This window comes from Diabrotica undecimpunctata, chromosome 2 (assembly GCF_040954645.1).
Source record: "Diabrotica undecimpunctata isolate CICGRU chromosome 2, icDiaUnde3, whole genome shotgun sequence".
Classification (NCBI taxonomy): domain Eukaryota; kingdom Metazoa; phylum Arthropoda; class Insecta; order Coleoptera; family Chrysomelidae; genus Diabrotica; species Diabrotica undecimpunctata.
The window spans coordinates 111325708-111349462 of NC_092804.1; the positions used below are offsets into that span (position 1 = coordinate 111325708).

Below are 23755 nucleotides of genomic sequence, written 5' to 3' on the forward strand. Positions count from 1 at the left end.
GTATTTGATACAAGAAATCGATCATATATCTCCGTTGTTATTCGTTTACGGCCTCCTCCTTGTTGGCGGACATAATCATCAGTATCTTAGCACCGACAGTGCACTCGGGACACAGCAGATTGGTTTAAATTTAGTTGATTTACTCAGGTCTTCTCTCGATAATGCTACTGCTTGAGTTGCTTTGACGGATGTAGTATTCATTTTTAATGTAGTTGAAACTTAAGTGAATGATGTATAAGTGGGTTGCTATGGAAATTGATGACGATGTTAACCGAACGCGTTACGTCGGTGCATGTCGATTTCAATAAGTCAGACTCCCTCTCGCATTATTTATTTGGAATAAGTCATCCAATTCACCAAAAAACAAAAAAAAATTTAAAACTCAAAAATGAGGTTAATGATTGTACACTAAATGTTTGTAAATTTACACTTTTTAGATTGAAACAGGAGATGTACTTTCGCAAAATAATTTTGAGTTGATTATTAAGTGTAGTACATTATCCAAAACGAGTACTTTTTACGAAATTATAACATAGAAATAATTTGTGACTGGACAAATTTTTACATGTCAATTTATTATTCTATATTCTAATAGCCTAATTATATAATTTTCTTGTATCAGGCACGAATTAGATAGGCTATTAATACAGGAATGAATAAAAAACATCCATTTTAGTGGTCACCAAAGAAACCATTTGTCTTATGGATTGGGGATATAGTACATTATCCAAAACGAGTATTTATTCACATTAATTGTAAAATATTTACATAAATAAAAAAAAAAAATATATATATATATATATATGATTTTATTAAAATATATATATATATATATATATATATATATATATATATATATATATATATATATATATATATATATAGTAAAATATTTACATATTTATTTATATAAAAAAAGGCTGTCATAAATAGAGTTTTTCCTTCAGTTGGGTTTGGTTTTATTTTTATGAACATATTCATTCACAGAATCGAGAAAATATAAAAATACTAATTTTTTATTTAAAAACTATTGGATGTTTTAGTGGATCCCACTTTTTACTATATTACAGTATCCCATTCAAAAGAAGATTTAATAAACTGGGAAAAATTTTCACTATGCGATACCAAACGACTATAAGATACAAAATCTGAAACCAAGACCAGAAAGTTACGAACAATTTTTTGAGATAATAAAGATTACGTTCAAGAAAGCTATTTCCAGGGAGTGCAGACAATATGTCCCTGGAATGACCAGCCAATTTAAAAAACTTATGAAATGATACGAAATACTCTATACTACGGATCCTTTTAGCGAAGAAATAGTTGACTGTGGATAGCTCTACTCCAACAACCTCTCAGTCTCAAGCCAGAAAAACAAAATTAATTGTGCTAGAACACTTGAAAATATGGAATCTGGTTAAGAAACTTAGAGGCGATCCAAAGGAACAAAAATTACCCTATAAGGTTACATTTAACCACCCAAGTAGTCACCCAAATATTGCTAAACGGGAGGGCCAAAAACAAACAAAAAGACACAAAAGTAATCCGAAATCCTAACCAAGAGGCAAACCACCTGGAAACACCATTCAGCATGAGAGAGATCCATGACGGCATGAATATGTTAAAAAACGGAAAAGCTTCATAAATGGATTATATGCGCTGAACAGATCAATCACCTTCTTCAATATATATACAAATTAATAACCTACGCCGGCCGATACCAAGCGCTTCTTTACGCCGATGATCTTGCAATATGCGTATTATAAAGTAGAAGGAAACCTTTAAAACATCTTAAATATAATGAAAACTTCTTGTCCAACCCATCCAAAACTCAAGTATGTGCTTTCCACTGACACTTAAAAAATCTAAGTAAAAACTGCAAATTACATGTAATGGGAACGCCATAAAATACTCAGACCAACTTAGATATCTTGTAGTGATTCCGGACCGGACCTTAACCTATAAACAAGATTGCATCATAATGAGACAAAAAGTAACCACCAAAAACAATCTACCTAGGAAACGAACTAATAGCAATTAGGCCCTATGCCTTGGTGTTCTAAGAACAGCGTCACAGTTAGTATGCTTTCCAACCGCTGAATACGCGTTTCCCATCTGAAGTAGATCTGCTCAATTCAAATAGGTAAACGTGGCCCTTAATGACTTAATGAGACCCGAAGGATAATGACGGGATGGTTAAAACTAACACCACTTGAAGATCTCTACAAAGCAACATCAGGTTTTGAGATCTTGCAACTAGCAAATGAGCAGCACGCCCTTCATAAAGCTCGAACGCCACCGAAATCTCAGAAGTTTCCTCGGAACAGTGCAGGCTGAGCTCAGATCTCATACTAGTTAATAAATTAATAAGGACACAATGCAAAATTTTAAATACCCAGATGATACCTATTATTCTTTCAACTGGTGTCATTCCGCGGAACCTCCTAGAGAATATAAAACAGCTGGGTCTTAGTGAATATATCTACAAGATGATGCAGATTACTGCTCGTAGTAAAATTTTTGGGAGACACTCTAGAATACCTATTTTAATACCCTAGGTATCTAGGATGAATGGTCCTGGAAAATTCGGATTAATATTTACCGAGTTACAGTGGATGAAATGACGCTACTTTTGTGATTTTTATAAACGATGGATTCAAAGCAATTTCGTGTGTTGATTTATCACTGTTCTTTTATGGAGAAAAATACCGTCCAAACTAAGCAATGACTCAAATATGTTATTGGAATGGCACTCCATCGATTACAACCATCAAATGATGCAGTCATTCCCGAAAACATCGATAAAATGCTAAAAATTATTATGAAAACCGCAAAGTGAAGTTGCAAGAGATAGCTGACACTCTAAAGTTATAGAAAGGTAGCATTTTGACTATTACATGAATATTTGGGTATGAGAGAAATGTTTTCCAAAGGGGTCCAAAGCCGCGTTTTCTTACACCAGAGCAAAAACTACAACGAATTGATGAATCTCGGCTCTGTTTGTACATATGTAATCGGATTACGTCTGAGTTTTTGCATCGGTATGTTACAATAGATAAAACGTGGAACTATCACTTCACTCCTGAATCAAATCGATAGTCATCTGAGTGGACAGTACCCGAAGAAAGCCATACAAAGCGACCAAAAATGCAACAAACTGTCGAAAAGGTTAAGCCCTTTGTATTTGGAACCTGCAAGGAATTATTTTCATTGGCTATTTGAAACATTGACAAACAATCAATAGCGACTGCTATATTGGTTTATTTGAGTGTTAAGTACCGAAATGGCAAAGAAAAGACCTGATTTGTTCAAGAAAAAATTGTTGTTTCACCAAGACAATGTAGTGTCACAAGTCTATGAAAACGATGAAAAAATGCACGAATTTGGCTTTGAATTGCTTCCGCACCCACCATGTATACCATATCTGGCCCCCAGCGATTACCAACTATTTTCCGATTTTCCGATCTAAAAAAATGCTCAGTTGCAAGAGATATCGCTCCGATGAGAAAGTAATCGTCGAAACTGATCACTATTTTGAAGTCAAAGATAAATCTTTTTGTAAGGGCGGCATCGAAAAATTAGAAAAGCGTTGGAATGATTGTATTGCCGCTTAATGAAAATTATTTTGATAATTAAAGAATAAATGTTGCAAAAAAATGTTTTACTAGTTAGGCCTGGAACTTATTGATCGACGGAGTATTTCTTCTGATTTATTTCTTGCTTACTTTATTTAGCTTATTTATCTTACTGGATAATAACTTTTACAGATGTGCACGTTCAGGTATAATTACAATTTAAATTGGTCAATAATTACAATTTTAAATGAAAAAGAAACACCAAGCTTTCACAACTGGGTAACAACTGGTCCTGAAGCTTGTCTGTCAGCTAATAGAAGCTAGTTGCTCTATTATTTTATTTATGATCAAATTAAATAGAAACGGACAAAGCTGATCTCCTTGTTGTTATATTACAGGCCATTGCATCTCTTATGACTCGTTTATTCAATTAAATTCGTTATATACGAACAATTGTATGGATGAAATTGATAAGAAAAACTAATTAATACATTTATTTATGATTTTAGGGTAAATTCCAAAAAGCTTTTCCAGCTTTTACTCTAAAATTAAAGTGCATTGGCAACCTGGATATTGACCTCGTACCTTGCTTCGTATTTACTGGTGACATGTGGCCGAAAGAAAATTATCGACATAATCCTTTTCCTCATAAAGTAAGTGCAGGCATTTTATTACTTATATTGTTTATTATTTTTTCAGACGTCTTAAAGACCTTGCCTTAGATTTAACCAAGACATTCACCAGGATGCAATTACTTAATGTGATAGTGGTACCAAAAGAAAAGGAAACTTCCGCTAACATTATAACAATAATATGTGGCTTAAATTGAATAAAATCGTACAAAAATAAAAACAGGAAGGCAAACAGCAAAGAATAAAGCCACACCAGATGGAACCAGGCAAGGATATACAACCTAAATATATTTCTATTTAATTTATTAATCCAAAAATAATCGAATTTCTAAATGGTGTCAAAATCTGATTATATGCAAAACCAAGGATGATCTAGAGACAATTGCTTAAATCTTACTAAATAAGTAGAGAATTCAACATTAACATATCAATCGAGAGGGCAAAATCCATGACCATGATCAGAGAGCTAATAAGATGCTCTTGATTATCAACAAAAACTGTGTAATAGATATCATAGTACAAATATCTAGTAATTGACATCTCCAGTAGTCACGATGCGGTAAAGGATTTAAAAAGCCTCATGAAGTAGTAACTACGAGATATCTGTTCTCATATATGAGAACAGATAGTAAAATTAGAATATACACGACTTCTATTAGACCTATTATAACATATGGAACTGAAATTTGGAAATAGGAACAATAATAAAAATGGCATGAGTGACTTTCTTTAGATGAACCCATGCTTAACGACCGCAGTATATCGAAATATACTTAGAATATTCTAGATGGATCAACAGACAAATGGCAGAAATTTTGAGAAATATAGAAAAAACAGAACTGTTAACATTAATCAAAACGAGAAAGACCGCATACCTAGAACATATACAGTGTGGCGCACCGAAAACGAAACAGAGGCATTTACTGGCAGATGATTCCTTTTTTGAAAAAACGCTCGGACCCGTCGATTTTGTTTTCAAGGGGGACACAAAATTGGCATAAAATCACTTTAACATTTGCAGCCCCTTAAGCGGGGGTGGCATCATCCCTAAAATCTTAAATGAAAAGGGGGGTCGAATGATCCATTATTTGAAAAGTCTTTTAACTCCCTTTATAATGATGTAAAATTCATGTATTCAATTCAGTAGTTTTGGAGATTTATTGATTTAAAATTTAAAGTAGACTTTAATAGGTACATCAAATTAGTTTGTACTTCTTTCAGAAGAAATTTGAGTAAAAGCATTTTCTTGATAAGTAAATGCTTTTATTTACTACGCCCATGGTTTATTAATAATAAAATAGCAATTGAAGTGTCCTTTGTGACAAAAAAAGTTGTTTCTTGAAGAAAGATAAGTAGAGAATGTCACGTACTTATTTTAAATAGGAAATAGTACATTAGTTTGCGATTGATTTGACCAATCTTTGTTGTTAAAATATCATTTATTGCTTTATACATAAATTAACCATGGTATATTCCACGGCAGAAAGGGTTGAAATTATTGAAATATTTTTCGGAAATAATCAGTGCGCTAATAGAACAGCACAACTTTTTAATGAGCGACATGAGAACAATAATCTGCACCGAAAATATGTTCTAGAACTTGTAGCTAAATTTCGGGAAACTAGATCAGTCGCCAATAAAAAACGTAATATTGAAAATCCTATAAGGAACGAAGCAACAGAAGTGGGGGTTTTAGGGCAAGTTATTGTAGATCCTACATTAAGTACCCGCAAATTGCAAACTTCGTGTGGTGTTAGTCGACGTACTATAACTATATAATCGACAACGGATTCTAAAGGCCCATAATTTTCATCCGTATAAAATTCACCTTGTACAAGAACTTAATGAAGACGATTTTGATAAGCGATTAGAATTTTGTGAAGTTATGAGTGAACGAATTACAAACGATGAACAATTTTTATTTAACATTTGCTTTTCCGACGAATGTTCCATTTTTTTAAATGGCGAAGTAAATCGTCATAATTGTCGATATTGGTCGGACTCTAATCCCAGAATTTACCATGAGGTACACACACAGCAGCCACAAAAATTAAATGTTTGGGCTGGCATTTTTGGCGATCATTTGGTTGGTCCTTTTTTCTTATCTGGAAATTTGAGTGGTGAAATGTATTTGGAATTACTGCAAAATGCCATAGATCCTGCGCTAACAGATATAATTGAAAATCAGAATGATGGTCGATACGTTGAGAATATGTTGATGTTCCAACAGGATGGTGCCCCACCACATTACGCATTAAGAGTTCGGTATTATTTAGATCAGACCTTTCCAGGTCAATGGATTGGTAGAAGAGGTGCCGTTGAATGGCCCCCAAGATCGCCAGATTTATCACCTTTGGATTTCTTTTTGTGGGGTTACTAAAAAAGCAAAATCTATGCTACTCAGCCAACATCCTTATAAGATTTACGACAAAGAATTGTGAATGAGTGCCATCAAATTACTCCTCAAATATTGCAAAATGTCCGGCAACGTTTTCAGGAAAATGTTTATTATTGCATGGAAAGTAACGGTGGTCATTTTCAACATTTACTCGGCTGACAGGTCAGTTCATTCTTTATTTTTTAACAACTTTGCTGCTATGTATTGATCTCCTCTTACGATGATATATTTAAACTTTAAATCAATAAATCTCCAAAACTACTGAATTGAAGTACATGAATTTTACATCATTGTAAAGGGAGTTGAAAGACCTTTTAAATGATGGATCATTCGACCCCCCTTTCCATTTAAGATTTTAGGGATGGTGCCACCCCCGCTTAGGGGGCTGCAAATGTTAATGTGATTTTATGCCAATTTTGTTTCCCCCTCGATAACAAAATCCACGGGTCCAAGCGTTTTTTTTTTAAAGGAATCATCTGCCAGTAAATGCATCTGTTTCGTTTTCGGTGCGCCACCCTGTATGTATCTCGACACCAGCAATGTAAACTCCCATAACTAATCATAATAAAGAAAAATATGGAGCTGCAGAGAGCAGAGGACCCATCAGTAGATAATATTCCTAGCTGAAAAATATTCGTGATTGCTCAAAATTTCATACAGTTCTCCGAATCTGTTGCCAACCTCCACTAATAGAGGCAGTACTTGAAAAAGAAGAAGCGAAAATAAATATATTAAGATCAATACCAGATAAAACTAAAAGAGGTCACGTGGGAAAAACTTGGATTGTAATAAATTATTTCTTTCAATAGAGACTTCCAAACTTCGACAGTTTGTAAAGGCCATATAATTGAAACCATATATAACGTAACTCGACCTTTGACAGACCAAAACTTAGTGAAATTTACCTCGTTACTTTGGTCTGCGCCCTTACAAAATTCAGCTGACCCAGAAGCTAACGATAGACGATCATAGACAACGACATATATTCGCTGGAATGGCCCTGGAGCAATTGGAAATTGATAATAATTTTCATCTTCAGCAATTTTTAGATGAATGATTGAGTCAACAAACAGAATTATCGAAATTGGGAAGATACCAATCCAGATGAGATCCAAGAACTTCCAATGCAAAAAGTCACTTTTTAGTGTGGATTATATGAAATGACAGCGTCATCGATGGCCAGGCCATTGCTGTCAGTGGCGGACGCCAATTCAGCCTTATTTATGCGTCATGAAGTAGTCATGGAAAGTTGAACATTTCGAATGCGCAACTGCGCTGTATATATGAACGATGGTATATTCCATGTAAAATGGCATCAAGAGGCCTTTTAATCGAATATAATATCTCACACATAATTTATTTGATTTACATTTGAAGATAGAAAGCACTTAATTAAAGACCCCGTAGAATCACGAGAGAAAAATGGAGCAAGACAGGCTACAAGACTTTTAAAAAATATTACAGCGATGAGTCGGTATTAAGAGGTAAAAAGATCTTAAATAAAAAGAACAATCGTATTTTTCCAGGCGTTTGATAAACAATTTACAATGACAAAATTAGTTCCGTAGACTAACCACGACATTTATTTCTACGACTTCAAAAAAAAACGAATTAGATGAAGAATAGTTCAGTATTTATTTTTTATGGAAAATATTTCATAAATTTCATTAGAAATTACAATATGTATTGGAAATGTAAGCTGTGCATTCTTCAAAATTCTTTTTATGATACAGAAAACATAATATACTTCCCGACATAACTAAAAATGTTCATGCTAAAATGACGCATATCCAATTCTTTTAAGGAATAAAAGCAGCTATACAATTCTGATTGATGAAAGCAATTAATGGATTTTGATGCAGGTTAGTCAACAAACAACTCTGATCCGAAATGATTCCCACAACAATTTTATTATTATTGATGTGATTTAAAATGAATATAATATTTACCTTTTTTATTTTAGAGTAGATTTCTCGTTGTTCCTAAAAACCCTTATGGAGAACCTTGCGGGCCGCAGAACCCAAATAACATATATTGGCGCCTTTCATTTCAAGAACAAGAACGTGAGCTGATTTCTGGAAATCAGTATAACACAATGAAAGCCACTATAAAATTATTGAAGGTAAATTTTTTTGTTATTCCTAAACAAGAGAAACGGATAAAAAAACAAAAATTTTAATCATAAAGAGCCAAAGTAAATGCGAAGGAGTTTGACAAAACAAATTTTAAATTGTTGTTGTTATTTTCTTTAACGTTATGATAGTTGGGAGTGCAGATCCTGAACAAACGTTCTAAATCTTTTTGATCTGAATCAAAATCCTTTGAGTCTTTATCTAGGGAATTATACTTACTTAAACATTTAAAGTATTGTTTGCATGTAATAGATTTATGTTCTGAGTTCACCTGTCCTTGTATTCTCTATTATCTGAAACAGTCTCTTCGCTTTATTTATGTGTTGCTCACTCGCAGACCGAACTGTGTATTGGATCATTCGGTGTATAAAAAAAACCGTACACATAAATCGTTATTTACACAGTTTATCACACGAGTATCCAGACCAAAACAATTTGTGATTAATTTTGTCATCCAAGGGGTCGTTTTCATTTCTCAACCGAAAAACTTTTCCATTATCTTCTGGTGCACTACATCACTAAAGGTTTGATCACTACATCAAAATCTTCCATATTCTACACCGCTCTCAGCAATTGATAACATGCATGCGTGTCCACACTCGGACGTTACGAAGGCATGACCTTGTCCTTCTGCCTACGCCTCTGTGATTACCGTTTTCTTCAGTTATTAGTTTAAACAAATTATATTTTGTAACCTACGTACGAGTTGTTTCTTTTATTAATAGTTGTTATTAATTCTAGCTCTCTGTTTATGTTGTTTAGTACTACTTGGTTCGTTATGTTTTGTGTCGATGATGTTCTCAGCATTACGTGATAAAGCCATATGTTAAAGACTTCTAGGCGTCTCATGGTATTTAATTTTAGTGTCCACCCCTCAACGCCATACAGAAAAACAGACCAAATGAAGTATTTAATAATGTTAATTCCACCGGCTCTTAGTTTTCTTTTGTAGATAATTTGCTTCCATTTGATGTAAATGTTGCTGGCCCGTATCAATTCGCTTTTTTATTCTATATCTGGATCCCATGATAGTTTACTCCTAAGTATATAATCATGTGAACTTGTTTTTGTTCTTCTTTAGATTGTCACTCCATCTCTTGTGCAATCAGCCCAGTGGATACACGAAGCGGTATGGGGAAGTTTCCCCCAACAAGGTCCAAAATTAAAGAAAACTTACTATTTATGTATTTTATGCAGTTTAGGTTTATCTTTTTTATATCTTTTGGCATTAGGGCATAATGCTAATCCATTTGCAATGTGCGCTACTTGATTTCTTACTTGTTTTTTACCGTTTTCATAGCTGGATAGCGTAATCCCTGGGTACTATATTCCCATTACTTGTTCAGTGCTAACTGCGTCGGCTTCCAGTTTACATCTTATTTGTTCTTTACTGATTACTATTGTTCTCGTTTTCTGAGTTGAAATCGTCGTGTTAGATTGTATATTGTTATTTAGATAAATATGGCAGTTTTCATCGGTCTTGCCAATTATCAATATTTTAGTTTTTTGGATATTTATCGTCAGTGCCATTGCTTTTCTTTTTCTATTTTGTTTCTATCCTTTCTACCACCAGTACCGTATCCTCATATTATTAATATATTTACTGTTTATTTTTATACCAATTTCGGCGACGTCTAGTCCTTCTTTGAATATGAATTCAAAGTATATATATAGTATCACATATATAAGTTGAAGAGCAATGGAGACATGACACAGCCATGTTGGACACCTCTTCGAATGCGGACGTTTTTATATATCGACCTTCCGCTTCTGTAATTCATTCAATAATTTAACATACTGTACCATATCAAATTATTTCTCGTTTCTAAATCCAACTTCAGAGTGTATATATATATATATATATATATATATATATATATATATATATATATATATATATTTCACATTTTCTGTTAATACGATTGTGTATGGTCTTTAAGAATATTTTAGTAAGTATATCTTAAGTTAATGAACTTAGTCGCATTCCTTTCTTTGATATAGTTATAAATTCCAGTTTAAGCCATTCCTTTGATATTACGCCACTTTCATAGATGATATTAAAAAGATATTTCAGTAATTTTATGTTGTTGTCATCCAGTAGTTTTAGAACATCTATTTCTATTTTATCTGGGCCACATGTTTTCTTATTCTTTGCACATTTTATCGCATTTTTAAGTTCTATGTTCAGAATTAGAGGTCCATCATTTTCCAGCATCTGTTGCAATTCCGCTCTCCGCGAATGATTTTTCTATAAATTCTTCCATAATTTTTATGTCTTTGCCTTTTTCCATAATGATTCTTCCATTATTAAATGTATCATGTATACTATGTAGATCTTAAATGTCACACATTTTGTGTATTCACTTCTTATTTACTCCTTTGATCTTTATATCGATTGTTTTAATAAAATAGCAACCAATGTGTAGCAATAAAACTACCAGCTGGATCATTGAGTGCCAATTATTTAACAATAAAATAACACCTCAGTCGTATAACTATAAAAAGACACTTGAGATGCCAATTTTATTGTGAGGCTTAAACTAGTTCTTTCTGAAGTGTAGGTACGTATTCTCTTAGTGCAAACTGTAAAATGACAAATTTGGCAGGGACTAACAATCTTGTGCGACCTCTCTGACTACTCTATAAATACAAGCGCTTCTCAATATAATAGAAGCCATAAATAGACTAGAAACGACATTTAGAGGCTATCACAGGTCTCTCTCACAGGCATGCAAAAGCTCACCAGTCCAGTGTTATTTATGCCTGTCCAGTTCTCTATATTTCGTAGCCACATTTGTTTGCGACCTACTCCTCTCTTGCCCTCAATCTTTCCTTGGATAATTAGTTGAGGGATTACGTAATTTTGTCCTCTCAGGATATGGCCCAGATATCCAATTTTTTGTATCTTTATTAAGTTGAGTAATTATCTCTAAGTATTTGCCCTTTTTAAAACTTCCTCGTTTTTCACCCTATCTGTCCATGGTATGCAGAACATTCTTCGCAAGGTCCACATTTCGAAGGCCTCCTACTATTTTTAACGTTCATGTTTCCATGTCAAATAACAATATGGACCATACATAGTATTTTACCATTTGTTGAGGGTCCCATTGGTCATTCACTATCATCACCAAGTATTTGAATATTTTCACTTGCTCGATTGGAGCGTTATCTATGTACTTGCAGCTGTACCCTTAAAAGTGTACTCTTAAAAGTGCTTTTCCAGCAATTATCTGTAAGCCATTCTAGAGAACAAAAAGACCCAAAAATTAATGGGAACTCAATATGGTTCACTGATGAATCTAAAACTGCCAAAATTTGCCAATTGATTGGATCAGGACTCTTTGAGCAGACATGTAATTATTGTAAATCTTACAGCCTGTGTTCCATGCTGAAGTTTTGCTTTGGTGGCCTGCATTGATATAGAATTGATGTAGAACATTTATACAGATACCCAAGCGGCTATTCTGGCAGTAAGGAACCCACTCACGAAAACAAAACTGGCGAGGAACTGCAAAGATTTCCTCAACAATCTAACAAAAGATAATAAAGTGTCTGTAATGTGGGTGCCAGGTCACGAACAGGTGCGTGGGTATGGACGAGCAGATTTGTTGACAAAACAAAGCTCGACGGAAACCTTTGTAGGCCCAGAACCATTCTGTGGCATCATCAAAAAGCCACAGAGACTCTTTGGAGAGCCACTCAAGAGCAAATCCAGACTAAGAAAATAATAAAGAATATTGATAAAAAAACTCTCGGACAATTTAATAGTAATAATCAATAAACAAGAGATTAAAATGGTCACTGAAATGGTGACTGGATATTGCCGTTTAAGAAAGCACATGTCCAAACTCGGTAAGATAAATTAATCGTAATACAGAAAATGCAAAATGGAAGAAGGGACTGCCGTACACATCCTATGGCATTGCAATGTGTTAAGTGATATAAGGTAGAAATTCACTGGTCAACTGAGGATTGAACCAGAAGAGACCCTGTAACAAAAATAAGCAAACTGTTGGCCTTCGTTGATGCCGCAGGACTTATTAGAGTTTAATGGAAGAAACAAGGTATGGTACAAAGATATTAATGAGTCTCGCCTGAACTAAGAAGACAAAGAAGTTCCAAAATGTCTTTCGTCATAAATTTTTCCGTTTCTTGTTTTGTTCATTCTTTAGTTCTTCTCTTTGTACTACAACACTACTACAACTATTTTATTTTTTATGCTTTGCCATGTATATTCTACTTCCCTATCTCTTTTATATTTAATTTCCTTAATTCATTGTTAAGTTTAGTTATTACTTTTTCTTTTATATTTTTCATACCAAGTGCTCCACTATTGCATTTTTTGTTTCCTTTGGCTAATTGTTTTTAGTTACGTCAAGTTTAATAATGACTGGGTTGTGGTATGAGTCTAAAACCTAGGTTTTGTACTATGAATATTTTACTCCAATCTACGATTAATCATAACACAATTAATTTGATTTCTTACAACCGTATTCTCGTTGTTTCGAGGTGATTTCCAGGTATAGATTCGTCTGAGAGGCAGTTTATATTAAATGGGTTAAAGTTAAAGTTAAACGGTTCGTTTTTCTTTCACGACTTACAATAAAATCGCCTAGTATAAGGTTCATGTGGTGTTTCTTTAGCGCTTTGTGATGGTTGTTATTGCGGCATAAATTACTTTTATTTCACTTTGTTGTTTATCTGCTGTGGGTGTATGTAGTTGTATGAGGTTTAACTCGTGTTTTCAGTTTTAAGCTTTATTAGCGCAATTTTTTTGGAGTAAAGGGAGAAGCTTGCTGTTGATTTATTAATGTATGACCAATGCAACACCATATTGTTGCGGAGAGTTTCCTCCAGAGAAGTTTATGTGATGATCGATTTCTACCTTGCTCCACTTAATCCTAATATTTGTGTTTAGTTTCGTTTCATTTTTTTAATTAAATTATGGATCTATCTGGCTCTTAGTAAGTGTTGAACGTTTTATGTCTAATTGTAAGTGAGTTTTTCATTACAGTAAAAGGCATTGTAAGAATATAAATACAAACGAAGGCTTGTCTACCATCTCGCACTTACCTTTACACTGTCCGTCGTAAATACATAAATAAAATAATTATCTTTAGAAATATTACCCAAATGGAATTAGGCGAAAAGAGGTGAAGTCGAGATAGCTATCTTTATTTTATACTAGTTCATCCGGTAGAAATATAAGGTTCTGCTTCCCAACATCCAAACATGTTTTTTTATTTTAACGCAGAGAATGTAGTAAATAATTAATTAAGAATAACTCAAAAGTTCTAAAATTAAGCTTTGTATTATGTTATATTCAGTCGAAAATATTTGTATGTGATTTATATGAAACATTCGGGGTGGACCTTGTGTATTCTTTGATAAAATAAAGTATCTGGTTTGAATAAGTGTCTTTACATAATGATATGTCGATAAACAACTTCACAGCATCGCGTATGGTAACTGGTATCATTGAGACGCGTCCATTCTGTTAAGAATAGCCTCACCTAATATTCACAGAGTCTGCTGGAGAGTCTACAATACTAAAAAATTATATTGATATCATTGGTAGAAAAACAATCAAACGATACAGTTCTACAAATCTGCTAACCCTAATATCTAATGATTTTGGCACAAACAACATTTTAACCATTATGAAACCTAATAAGAAACTAGGAGTCAGTGAAACTCGGTGGCCTAACTCTGGGCAATGTACAATTCGAAACCACACAATCTACTACTCCGGAAATGTCACTAAGACACACAGAAATGGAGTAGGCGTAATCGTGTCCCCATCTATAAAAAGTGCAGTAAAAGCATACACTCCCTTCTCAGACAGAATGTCACTCCTTCAGCTGAAAGCATATCCACTCGATCTAAATATCATACAAGTATACGCGCCAACAGCAGACAAAGATGACGAGATTGTGGAAGAATTTTACCAACAACTGGAGACCCTGATGAGAATGACCAAGAAAAGCAAAGTGACATTAATAATGGGCGACTTCAATGCAAAGGTCGGCAGAGTTAAGGTGTCAAACGTTGTGGGCGGTCACGGATTAGGAACTAGAAACGAGAGAGGGGAACGTCTCATACGCTTCTGTCAGGAACAAAAGCTATTGATAACTAATACTTTTTTTAAACTGCCCCCTCGCAGACTTTACACCTGGAAGTCGCCAGCAGACTCGAAAGAAACAAATGTAAGAAACCAGATCGACTTCATTGTCATACCAGAAAGATTCAGAAACTCAATCACATCAGTGAAAACCTATCCCGGGGCTGACGCTCAATCGGATCACAACCCAGTGGTAGGTAAACTGGGAATCAAACTAAAACGTATAGAAGGGAAGCCTAACAAAACCAAGATAAACATTAGGAAATTAAAGGATCCCAACATTAAACAACAAGTACAGGAACCCTTAAGAAGAAACATTGGAAACTTAAGTGAACCCGCACAAGACGCAGTTGCTAAATGGGAAGAAATAAAAAGAGCTGTTGAAATGACAAACAAGACACTTCTGTTACAGGAGCGCGTAAAGAAGAAAGAATGGATGACGGATGAAATCCTTGATATGATGGAAGAAAGAAGACAACACAAATGTAACAATCAAGTGAAGTATCAAGAAACAAGTCACAATATAAAAACAAAGATAAAGGAAGCGAAGGAACGCTGGCTGAAGGAGAAATGCGATGAAATCGAAGAGTGCGACAGAAGATATGACTACCACAACATGCACAAAAAGATCAAAGAATTAACAACTAAAAAGAAAACCAATAATCCCCACCCGACACTAATAGACGCAGACGGTAACCTTATATCAGACAACTTGAAGCTCATTGACACATGGAAAGATTACGTAGAACGACTTTTTAACGATAAACGCAGAGCGACAGTGGACCAAGATGACGACATGACTGGACCCGAAATACTAAGGTCTGAAGTGGAAAAAGCCATTTCATCGCTAAAAAACGACAAAACACTAGGTCCCGATAACATACAGGGCGAGATCATAAAACTCCTATGCGAAACGGATGACCACTTCCTCGATTTTCTGACAGGCCTTTTTAACACCTTTTACGACAAAGGGGAGATTCCGGAGGAATGGCTTCGATCGACCTTTGTAGCCATACCTAAAACACCAAGTGCAAAACACTGTGATCAACACCGCTTAATAAGCTTGATAAATCACATTACCAAAGTTTTCACCAAAATCATACACAATAGAATATATAACAAATGCGAAGCAAATATATCGGAGTCACAGTTCGGATTCCGAAGCGCATTGGGCACAAGAGAGGCGATCTTCAGTCTGCAAGTTTTAATTCAAAGATGCAGAGACATGCACAAGGATGTCCACTTGTGCTTCATCGACTTCTCCAAGGCGTTTGACAAGGTCAAACATGATAAACTCATGGAAATGCTCAGGAAGATGCATATTGATGGCAAGGATCTGCGCATAATAACCAGTCTCTATTGGAACCAAAGTGCTGAGATAAAGATGGGCAACTTACACAGTGGGAAGATAGATATTAAAAAGGGTGTACGACAGGGATGCGTCCTCTCGCCGCTCCTGTTCAATATATACTCTGAACAAATCTTCAGAGAAGCACTGGGAGAAGTTTCGGAGGGTATCAAAGTAAACGGAGAGGTAATCAATAATATTAGATATGCTGACGACACAGTTATTATCGCAAATGACTGCAACGAGCTTCAAAGACTCATGCAAAGCATACACACAGCAAGTCAAGAATATGGTTTAGAACTCAATACAACCAAAACTAAATGCATGCTTATCAGCAGAACACAACAACCTCCGATGCAACTGACATTAAACAACCGAAAAATAGAACAAGTGGAGACATACACATACCTTGGAACCACAGTCAACACAAAATGGGACCAGTCAACAGAAATAAGATCACGAATTGAAAAAGCGCGAAACGCGTTCAACAATATGAAAAAGTGGTTCACAAGCAAAATCTCAATGGAACTAAAATTAAGACTGGTCGAGTGTTATGTCTTCCCGGTCTTGTTCTATGGAGCAGAGGCATGGACCACAACGGAAGCCACCCTGAAGAAACTAGAATCCTTTGAGCTGTGGATATATCGCCGTATTCTTCGGATATCCTGGACAGACCACAGCACTAACGTGGAAGTAATGCAGAGAATAGGCAAAAGCAAAGAAATAATCTTCACCGTAAAGAAACGGAAGCTTGAGTACTTCGGACATGTCATGAGGCATACTAAGTACCGGCTGCTACAGTTAATAGTCCAAGGAAGAATCGACAGTAGGAGAGGGCCGGGAAGAAGACGACACTCATGGATGCATAACCTGCGACAATGGTTCGGACGAACATCGACCGAACTGTTCAGAGGTGCCGTAAACAAAGTCAAAATAGCCTTGTTAATAGCCAACGTCCGAAACGAATAGGGCAAAGGAAGAAGAAGAAGAATAAGAGAATTAAATGTTTATAACGAAGGTCAGTGATGGCACTACATCAGAGAGAAATAATTCTAGATCACAAATTTTAATTCACCATCTTTAATAGGCATTAACTACAATTCCCGTTGAAAGTACGTCCATTTTGTCATTTCGACTAAAACTCCGAAAATCGTTCCCAAAATAATTTTCGAAGTTGAAGTCGAAACGTCAAAACGGACGTGTTTCCAACTGGAATTATGATTAATTCCCATTAAACATAATAAATATTATTAAAATTCCACAAGATAATAGCTTTAGAACAATATTATGAAATCGGTATGGGCCTAACATATTAACACCGATGGACAGAAACTAAATCAACTAATCAAAAATATTTCTTCTGGATCAAAGCAATCTGTACATTGCACACACTACTCTGAAAACATTTTTGACTGTTGTGTTAAACCACGTACGTAGGTAAAATTCTTCGGCTTCCTTAGCCGCAGGAGCCTTAGAGCAAAAATCTTAACTCTCACAAAAACCGGAGTGGAAGACATCGAACGTGTTATAAGGCAAAAATGGAGATGGGCGGATCACGTTGCAAGAATGAAATACGACAGGTGGACAAAAAGATTGCTTGAGTGGAGACCACAGGCAGATAAGTAAAACTAGGGAAGACGTCTTAATAATCCGTTTATATACCAGCTGCATCTCTGTGAGTTTTAACATCGAATTTACATTTTCTTCTTTTCTTTAAATAGCAAATAAAAAAAATATTAAGAAAAAACTAGTATATTAGTAACAGTTCTACTTCTTCTTCTTTTTATATAGACATGACTCTGACTGTTTTTCAATGTGCGTCCAGTGCAACCTCCAGCGAGAATCACTTAGTAGTCTTTTGATTTTTTAAAAGATTTTCTGGCCTGTTTCGTTCTGTGACCCTATTTCTTCTTCTTCTTTTTATGTAGACATGACTGTATGTTTTTCAATGTGTCTCCAGTAAGTTGTCGTTCCATCGTTTTCGTGCTCTTCCTACTGATCGTCTTCCTATTGGGGAACCGTCTCTTGGCGTCTTTACTACTCTATTTGTTGTCATTCGGCTTATATGATCGTTCCATTCTACTCTTCTATTTCTTACCGAGTTCTTGATGTTCTCCATCTTGCATCTACGTCGTATATCTGTACTTCTAGCTCTGTTCCATAGTGTCTTACCATCAATTTTTCTAGTGTTTTCATATCTACTGTTTCTAACATCCTTTTTGTCCTCTCTGTGTCAGGTCTTTTTTCTGCCGCCTATGTCATTATTGGTTTGATGACGGTATTGCAAATTCTGCCTTTCGTTTCTTTCCCAATATTTTTATTTCTCCATATTGTTTCATTTTAGGCAGCCTGCGGCTCTGTTTGCTCTCTTCGCTTGATCTTCCATTTCAGTTCCGTAGCTTCCGGAGCTTTGCGTAGCTAGATAATGTGATGCCTAGATATTTAAACTCCATCACTTGTTCTATTATCTGACCTTCCAGCTAAAATTTACATATTACTAAATTTGTTGTAATCATGCATTTTGTCTTTTTTTGGGGAAATTAACATGTTAAATTTTCTGGCGGTTATCTTAAATTGGTGAATCATACGTTGTAAATCAGCTTCACTTTGAGAGAGTAGTATTGCGTCGTCGGCATGGCAGATTATTTTAAGTTGTGTTTCTCCCATTTTGTATCCTTTTTTAGTTCTTTTTTTTTATTATTTCATCCATAATCAGGTTGAACAATAGAGAACTGAGGGAATCTCCCTGTCTTATCCTATTGCTAGCTTCAATAGGGTCGGATAGTTCTTTGTTCTTTACTTAAAATAAAAACCTTTTATTATTTGAACCTCTATAATTCCTCTAAATTGTCTGAATTTTTGACTGAAGTCTCAATATTGTATTTGGTTATTCAACTGAACCAAGTTTACTATTACACCGTCCCTTATAATGTCAGCTATTTTGTAGTTTTTGGATTGCTACAAAACAGTTACAACAGAGAGGTTACTCAAGTATCGAAACTTTATATTATAATAAATATTTTAAAAAACACTATCTATGAGTAATAAAAGGGTGAGTGTAAATAAAATCTTTTTTAGAAATTATCATCATCAGTGGCATTACAGCTCGTTATGAGCCAAAGCTTTCTTCAGAACAATCCTCCATTCGCCTCTGTCTCTGGCAACTCTTCTCCATGCTTTAAGTCCGATGGATTTTAGATCATCCTCTATGTTATCTTGATACCTAATTTTGGTCTTTCTCTGGCTCTTTTTCCCACTGGTCCTCTTCGGTCGAAAATTTTTCTGATCGTTGCATCTTCATCTCACCTAATTACATGTCCTATCCATCGAAAGCGTGCTAATTTAATACATTTTACAACGTCAGGTTCCCCAAAACTTCTATATAACTCAAAAGTTGTAGCGCCTACGCCACAAACCCTGTTCTTGGATTCCTCCATATATTTTCCTTAGAATTTTTCTCTCGAAACGTTTAAGCAATTCTTGGTCGTTCTGTGTAAGTGACCACGTTTCAGAACCGTATGTTAACACTGGCCTTATTAGTGTTTTATATATGGTAACTTTAATTTTTATGGGTAGTTTTGGGGCCATATTTTTCCTTTAAACCATAATAGCACTTATTCGCAAGCACTATTCTTCTTTTAATTTCTTCGCTGACATTGTTGTCTTTGGTCAGCAGCGAGCCCAGGTAGACGAAGGTGTCCACACCTTCCAGTTCCAGATCATCAATTAATAGTGTAGGTATCTGGTTGCCTAATTTAGTACAATACATATACTTGGTTTTCTGTGCGTTTATTTTTAATCTCATTCTAAGTGCAGACGTCGTTAGTGATCGAAATGCTTCGATCAGAGATTCGGTGGACCTAGCAATAATATCTATGTCATCTGCATATCTGACCACTTGTACAAATTTATTAAAGATGGTGCCATTCGTATTAATATGGCACTCTCGAATTACTTTTTCTAGTGCAAGGTTAAATAAGAGACACGACAGTCCATCTCCCTGTCTCAGTCCATTTTTACAATGGAAGGGTCTGGAAAAGTCGTTTTGGATTCTGACTACACTCTCTTCGCATGTAAGTGTAAGTTCGGTTAGTTGAACAAGATGAAGCGGCATTTGAAATTCCACCATAGCCTGTAGAAGTTTTTGTCTGTTGACTGAGTCGTATGCGGCTTTGAAATCCACGAATATGTGGTGGGCGTCGACTCCGAACTCAAGCGTTTTCTCAAGAGTCTGCCTGACTGTGAAGATTTGATCCGTTGTTGATTTATTGGGTCGGAAACCGCACTGGTAGTTCCTAACGATTTGTTCAGCATAGGGGATCAATCTTCTGTACAATACGTTGGACAATACTTTGTATGCCACGTTAAGTAGGGTGATGCCCCTATAATTATCACACACCATCATATCTCCCCTTTTTGTGAAGAGGGTGCATTACATCTAATTTTTAGTCCGCGGGCGTTTCCTTCCGTTGCCAGATTTTGGTTACTAATTTATGCATGTTTTTTTTTTAGAAATTAAGGGATTACAAAAACCACAAAATCGCAAGCTACTACATAAAAACTATATTTTTATGGGAAGTCGAAGAGCGTGAGGCAAATTTCTGGAGAAAACCTCTAAGTATTGTATTTATGGAGGTAATGTATAATTATATATATATATATATATATATATATATATATATATATATATATATATATATATATATATATATATATATATGTATATGTATATATATATATAATATATATATATATATATATATATATATATATATATATATATATATATATATCTGATTTTAGTCAGCATTAAGATATATGTATATTATTTATTATTCTAGTAATTTAGTTTTATTATAATTTTAATTTTATTAGGCAGTTTGATCTAGGAAATTTTTTCTCTTCGAGAAATCAGAAAAAAAACCTCTGCGAATCAATAGTCTATGCGGATCGGGAATAATATCTCATCCGTCCGGTAATGGGATGATCGCTTCCCTAAACATAATCAAAATAATGCTCATATGATTATTTGTAACCCTAATAATTTGGTGTGTCGCAAAATTACAATAGGTATTTCTTCTTTCAGCTTCTCATTATGCCCTATAAAAGGCATCGGAGCTATCATTTCCTTACATTTTTTCTGTCTCTTGATAATGTTTTTTTTTATCGAGTTTCCTCTTTTTTTATTTATCTGATATGCCCAGGTTTTCGTAGGTCTTCCCTTTCTTCTTCTTTATATTTTTATTGCCTCCTCAACCCTTTTGACTAAACTTATCTCCAACATGCATATATGGTCATAGCTCTCTAATTGTTTTCTTTGAATAAACTTTATTATGGGTTCTTGGTTTTAGTCTACTAGATAGCCTAACAGCTATCCAGCAAAGTAAATTTTAAACAATTAAAATACTTTAGACATGTTATGAGAGCAAACACAGAAAACATGGAAAGACTTATTATCCAAGGAAAGGTAGAATGCCGAATATCACAAAGATCATCAACAAGATAAATGGATCAAATTATAGGAATATGCAAAAGACCTATGCATGAGTTAAAAGAAAAAAACCAGAGACAGAAATCTTTGAAGACGGACAATGTACGAGAGCACAATGACCACTAACTCCTTCCGGGGGTCAGGATTGAAGAGGGAGGTGATTATTTCGTTCCTTATTATGTCATGTTTTGTTTTTACCTGTAATCTTTTTTAAGAACTTCATTTCCTCAGCATTTAGTGTATTGTAGTGCTTTGTTGTCTTGTTTAAGATTCTCCTACATATGATACTGGCAATGCGATAAAATTAAAATTTTGCTTTATTGTTTATTACTTTTCTCCAATATAGTTTTGTTAATTGTATAAGTATATAATTGTATAATTTTCCCGAAGAAATAGAATAGAACAGAAGGGACGTAAGACCCTTGTTCATGTAAAATATATCTTCTGCTATTCGCAATTTTTGTATCTATTTTTCCTAAAAAACAGAACAGAACAGAAGGGGACTGAGGCTATCTCCTTGTTTAATTCCCTTGTTCATGTAAAATGTATCTATCTGATATTTGACAATTTATTAGTACGTTCCCTCCTACTTCATCATATAAGCTTTTTATAATTTCCACTCCGGTACCCCTAAACCTTTGAAGTAGTCCGAAATTATCCTTCTATCTATCCTGACAAAAACTGCTCTTAAGTCAATAAATACCGTTTACAATTTCTCCCCTGTGTCTATTCTCTTTTATAATATGTTTCTTAAAATAAATATATTGTCTGCAGTTTCTACCGTACACTACTTTTTTTGTGTAACTTCTTAGGAAGAGACCGGTAGTACAAATAGATATTAAATTTTATAGTTTTGGCGCTTTATTGCATAAAATATTTAAATTTTTTAGATGTTAATAAAATACGAAACAATATTGAGAAAAAAAGATATACCATATTATTGGAACGCTAAATATAATCTTATAGAGCACATAAAAGACATTACTATTGAAAATATTGCCAATTATATAAAAGCAGTCATCGATGGCGTAAATAGAAAAGTTGCCGAAGAGCCATTTACTATTGCATACTATATTTGTAAGTATATATCATTTGTGAACTAAATTCATTTTTAAGCATGTTGCTAACAATCAAATCTATGCATATTTTAGGTTTTGCATCTATGCATATTGCAGATTTTTTTCATCTGCTTTGGCATATTATGCAATTGTATTGACTTATTTAAAAAACGGGATGTGACACTCCGGGAGTGACCGATGAGGGGGAGCATAGCTTTCTTTATCGTCTTTGCACGAGCAATGGTTTTTAATTTATTTCAGTTCAATTCGATTCGATTTATTTTATTTTATTTTAACTTTATTATAAGAATCACACATGGGACGCCGTTAACTACTCTATGAAGTGTATGGTGCCTTGATCTTTACATTTTATCATTTCAGTCGGTGGTGCTACGCATTACACCGCTCCCTCCTTAGCCCGCGATAAGAAAGCTGTACTTCCAAAAAGGATTTATTATTCACCTATTCTGTTCTGGAAAATTATTGAATAACGTCCCCTCCAAAATTTTGACAATTTTGCGATCTTTCTACTAAACAAGGAATTTGAGAATCTACTTCCAAAGATTGTCATTATAATTTCTTTGACTTATTTCTGAATAAGGGAAAGACCTATACATCAGTTTTTGTACATATGTCTCTATAGCATATGTACATGCTCTTGTCATACTTGATCATTTTCCATTAAAATGGTTTCTTTCCTACCTTGAAGTCTCGTTGGCTGATATATATATATATATATATATATATATATATATATATATATATATATATATATATATATATATATATATATATATATATATATATATAATATAAGGAGTTTATTACAGCTTTCGGCGTTTTTGGCATCCTGGATTCCAACGCTTGCGATAGTTCCAGTAATCTGCTTATAGACCCTTATCTTTCATTGCACCATTTACTTCTTGTCTCCACGATCTTCTTGGTCTTCCCTTTTTTCTGCGGTTGGTGGGTATCCACTCTAATATTCTCTTTGGCTATA

The 23755-nt window shown here is 34.5% G+C and overlaps 1 protein-coding gene across 1 annotated transcript in view; it reads left to right on the plus strand.

The window, feature by feature from the left end:
* Positions 1-23755, plus strand: part of LOC140434779 (cyclic GMP-AMP synthase-like receptor) — a 168029-nt gene that overhangs the window by 141005 nt on the left and 3269 nt on the right. Inside the window, exons 5-8 of the mRNA XM_072523285.1 lie at positions 4085-4228; positions 8569-8727; positions 20719-20841; positions 22588-22774. Coding sequence (XP_072379386.1) covers positions 4085-4228; positions 8569-8727; positions 20719-20841; positions 22588-22774 — 613 coding nt within the window. The remainder of the gene's footprint in view (positions 1-4084; positions 4229-8568; positions 8728-20718; positions 20842-22587; positions 22775-23755) is intronic.